This window comes from Anoplophora glabripennis, unplaced genomic scaffold, assembly GCF_000390285.2.
Source record: "Anoplophora glabripennis isolate ALB-LARVAE unplaced genomic scaffold, Agla_2.0 scaffold547, whole genome shotgun sequence".
Taxonomy (NCBI): domain Eukaryota; kingdom Metazoa; phylum Arthropoda; class Insecta; order Coleoptera; family Cerambycidae; genus Anoplophora; species Anoplophora glabripennis.
The window spans coordinates 270628-275510 of NW_019416690.1; the positions used below are offsets into that span (position 1 = coordinate 270628).

The 4883-nt window shown below is 34.3% G+C and overlaps 1 protein-coding gene across 1 annotated transcript; it reads right to left on the minus strand.

Moving 5' to 3' along the window:
• Positions 1–2492: 2492 nt before the first annotated feature.
• Positions 2493–3274, minus strand: LOC108912645. Its single transcript, XM_018717946.1, has 2 exons — positions 3100–3274; positions 2493–2921 (listed from the first exon to the last, which is right to left on the minus strand). The coding sequence occupies exons 1-2, from the start codon at positions 3140–3142 to the stop codon at positions 2680–2682; spliced, it is 285 nt and encodes a 94-aa protein (XP_018573462.1). The 5' UTR covers positions 3143–3274; the 3' UTR covers positions 2493–2679.
• Positions 3275–4883: the final 1609 nt, after the last annotated feature.

Here is a 4883-nt window from a genome sequence, read left to right on the forward strand (position 1 = left end):
TATAATATAATATAACATGGAGTCGTGTGTAAAATGTTGTCATCTTACTTGAGGACACAAATTATAGAATTGTTAATAAATATTAATCTGAAAATTAAATACAAATGATCCTAAGTGTCCGTTCTAGTGAGTGAAGTAGTTTGGTTATTGTGCCTGACCTAGTTCCGTCGTAAATCCAATATATTGGCAGACTAACAGTATGGTTAAAATTGAGGTACTTTGGCATTTATTTAAATTATTCTTCTGTTCTCATGAGCATTGACATTTATTTCACTCACTAGCGGGAACCATTGCGAATACATTGATATATAATAATATTCAATTATGTTAGTTTCTTCGACGATTTGTGTCCTCATCTGAAGCTCTGTTACATGGTAAAAATATACATACTAAATCGCCCCCTTAAGGAACACTACAAGATTTTACCAAGAGCACGAAAATCTCGAGATAGGACTGATGTATCAATAAAAAAAAATGGATGTATTCTAATGACCAAATAAAAAGTTCTGGTAATTCTTGTACTAACACTCAAGAATTTGTCACTAGCCCAAGGCGAATGGACACGGTTGCTTCATGAGTCCTACTTATGAACAAGTTCACAGTAAGTTTTATTAAAATCCATCGTAATATTCTCCAGATACTACAAAAAACATAATTTTTTCCAAAAACTTTGACAATCAATAGCAGAGGAGCCAGACATTTTTTGTTAGGAAGTTAGGTCAGATTGTCTTCTTTTGAGCCAAATAATGTCGCAGTACCTTTTTGGTCAGGTGCTTATGGGACACCATGTATATACAGTGTGGACCATTTTGGTGATGCATATACATGCTTACATCTTGAAAACTATAAGGGATAGGAAAATGGTTAAATGGCAAAAGTTTTAGACAATTCTGTTGCTAACTTAATGGCGCTTGCAGACCGGTCCTAGCTCTTCAGGCATTTGAGTTATTTTGAAAAAAGTAAATATAGCGTTTTAGAAAATCGTCTGACTTTTTTATTTAGAGGAATTTTTAAAATCTGAAAACACTTTTGCATAGCAAGTTTTTCGAGGAATTTCACTGTATGTAGGTATATTTAGATTTTCATTATGACGTTTCGACTGCAAGAAACCATCAACTTTCTTAAAACTCAATGTGGCGCCCATAAGAAAAAAGAAAGTTGATGATGGTTTCTCGCAACAAAAACGTCACAATGAAAATCTAAATATTCACATGTAATGAATCCATAAGAAGCCATTTTTCTCAAAATCTCTTATTCAGATTCCGACAGACCGATCTTATGTTTCGGTCTGTCAAAGCATAAAGCAGCGCACAGCACATTCATTTCTTTCATTCATTACGTCTGTTCAACGAAACAGCTTAGTATATAATGATTCGGATCGAATCTGAAACAGTTCGCGAACTACTACGATTGCGATGCGGACATGAGAAGGCAGGCGCACGGAATATAAAAGCGCATCTATAATTCCTAGGATAAGGGGTTTTAGTTAGAAAATCGAAAACCTTGCCAGCCATTCCTAGGAAAAAAAGTCTAATGAACATATTTTGTAGGAAATTCCAGCGACAAAACAGATTATTGTACTTTAAATTCTTAATACTGTGGATATAAACAAAGGCAGGAGAGGTACTTTAGATCGTTTTGTCTGATTGGATGAATATTTACAAAAAACCTATTATACATTAGACTATTTTGCCTTAGTTTAGATCATTAGATTTTTTAGACTAGAAGTAAATGAAAAAGCGTGTTATTAAAAAACATGCAACAGCTATTAGATTCAGCGCTAATGTAAAACAATGCAACCCGCTCGTAAATATTACTAATTTGAAATGATTAATTTTTAAAACGCAGTGGTACATTTGCTAGCTTATTTCACTACTCCACCCTCTAAATGTAAACGAATCTGCATGCACATTTGACCGAGACTGAACGATCGCAAACGTGCCTGGCAACGGGAGAACGAGAGATGCTTTTGCTAGTGACTCACGTCGTCGAACATCTAAAGTAGTTAGCGAACTAGATTTAAGAACTAGTTCTCGAGAACTAGTTCTCCGAAATGAACTATTAAGCCCATCACTAATACCAATGGTTAAAGTCCTAATCATAAAAAGTTAATCATCCTGTATACATATTGATATAGTCGTATGCTCATCAGGAAAAGTTATGTCTATTACGGTTTGTAGTTTATCATTATCACTTTTTTTAGTCTAAAAGTTGAAAGCCATTAATTTAACTGATAAATTACCAAATTCACTGTAACATAAAAAGATGACACAAATATAGCGAATCATGATAATTTTTTGGATAAAAAATTGGTAAAAGTAAATCAGGTTTAAACAGACTGCGTTTAACTTCAGCTCTGTCTCATATTATTGACAATATAATAAAAGGGACATTTCCACTCTGTAATAACTATTTATAAAAATCTAAAGCTATAATTTTTAAATTCAAGGAATAATTTAATTAATTGTACCTTTAAACTGTTGAAAGACGAATCGGGTCTAGAATTCCCATTTATTGAGTTATATTTATGTACTACAGCTCAAATTGGATTTTATGTCTTAAAAGTGTTTTTGTTGTTACCATCAAAAATTAACAGTAAAGCTTATAAGGGACTTAAATTATAATACAAAATATTCTAAATCACTAAATATATTTACTAGTTACATAGAAGAACGCCACTTATTGGTATGAATCAATGACTGCTGGACGCTGTGGAATATCACTATAGGTTTCCAATAAACCGGCGGCTTTTCCAAATATAAGGGTTCCTACAAAAGCGCCAATGCCGATGGCTAAGTGTGCCATATATTTACGTTGATTGGCATCATACTGAGTTTTCCAACTGCCCTGGGGTTGAGGAAGATCATTGTATGTACTCTGAACTGGTGCGTGAGCATCATGTGCATTTCTTTTGCCAACGACTGAAATACCAGATACAATAACAGATTTTTATACCCAAAAAAATTACTTTGTGAGAATGAAATTTAATTACATTAAATGCACTTGTTAGTTCTAATCACCATCTACTCCCTTTTTAGAGTAGGTATAAATACTTATTTCTATGTGATGAAAATATTAAAGTACAATTATATTACTTACTCTGTCTCAACATAACTCGACCCAACGCCTTTGAAGAATTCATTTTTACTCCAAATTATTATGCAAGGGAACCAGGAAAATGGAAAATCCTTCCTGAAATGTTATGCAACTCGCCAGAAAACAGAAACCAGAAACTGAAACCAAACCAGTGAATAAAGAAATGAAAGAAATGATTAATACTACTACCACAAAACATATAATCAGGGATAGTTGGCAGTTTACTTTTCTAGTTTTGTCAGGACTGAGCTAGGTATGTGCTTTAGTGCGGCAACGCGTTGATAGGTGGACCGATGATTTAAATTGTAATACACAAAATAGAAAACCATGCAGTTCACTCAGTTCAGCGATTCTCGGTGTAAGCTAGGTTAAGTATTAGGCTGGAGCGCGCCATTATTCCATGGCTAGAAATTGGCCTCAATGATTTGGGATCGAGGGGGATTATCCCTCTTTATCCTGCCTCATCTCGTGTAGGCCTTGACAGCCTTCGTAGGTGGGCCCCATCCGTCGTCTTCCCCGACCGCAAATGCGGCCGGTGTAGGCGCTTTGTGGGACCTCCTTTTGTCCTGGCTGGGCCCCGCCGGCTAGGGCCCTTTCTTCTGGCGCTCTTCTTGCTTCGCCGGCTCGTCTGTGTAAACCCCGGGGGTAGTGTCATGTTTATGTGTGGTATGGTTGGGTAGGNCCGATTTTTCAGGAACGGCTCCAATTTGTGTACATACAATCTTATAAGGAAAGAGAGTAAATATTTTATTAATCAGTAATAGATTATCGAGGACAATAATATTTTTTTATTGAGTAGGCAATAATTTTTAGTTAATAAGCTTAAACAATCTTATAATTACTATTCCTTCATTATAAAAACAGAAATACGGTTTTTAAAATTACATGTAGTTTCTTCTTCAAAAGTGACCTTAAAACACGTATAACATGGAATAGTCAACAGTCTAATGTTTATATTTTCACATTAACAATGCGATAATGTAAATTAACTGCTATTTTCAGTAAAAAAAATATATACCTAACCTGAATTATATTTTTTACTTTGGCGAGTCGTATTAACTTAAAAACACTGCTTAATTACTAAAATATATAGAAACTTGTTACTAAATACGTTTGGAGAATAATATGTATAGGCATAAAATATATAAATAAGATATTACTGTATGTATGTATTTAGTCCATTGAAATGAAGGCTGAACCTCCATTTTTTCCTGTCGATCAAACCTGGGCACAAATATGTTTTCGACCGACCCTCAGGAATCCGAATCCGCAAAAATTTTTGACCTAGGTGATCAGGCAAGGGGTCAAAAGGACAAAAACCCGTAAAAAATAAGGTTTTTATCCTTTTATCTCGTAAACTACGGCAAGTAGCAAAAAAATAATTGCACTATCGTGTTCCCAGGGAAATTTTACATCGATTTTATGCTATTGCTTATTAAAATTAAATAAATTTATGTCATGTTTGGGACAATTACTAAGCAAGAGAGGGGAAGGCATTTGGGGAGTACGTGCACGCTACATGTATCGGTTGACTCGAAGCTCTAGCAGGTGCGATTGTTTCGAATATAATGCGATTTCAAATATAATTAGCCTGCAGTTATAGTGGATCTGAATTCAATTGCCAGATACACTATTTTTTTTGCTACTTACTTTAATTTTTAAATGGAAAACCAAAAATAATACTAATGAAGAACAGAAAAAAAACTTTTTTAGAACGAAATACTTATTGCAAAAATGAAATATAGTGCTCTGAAAAATCGACTTGTAAAGCTTATTCTACAAATACT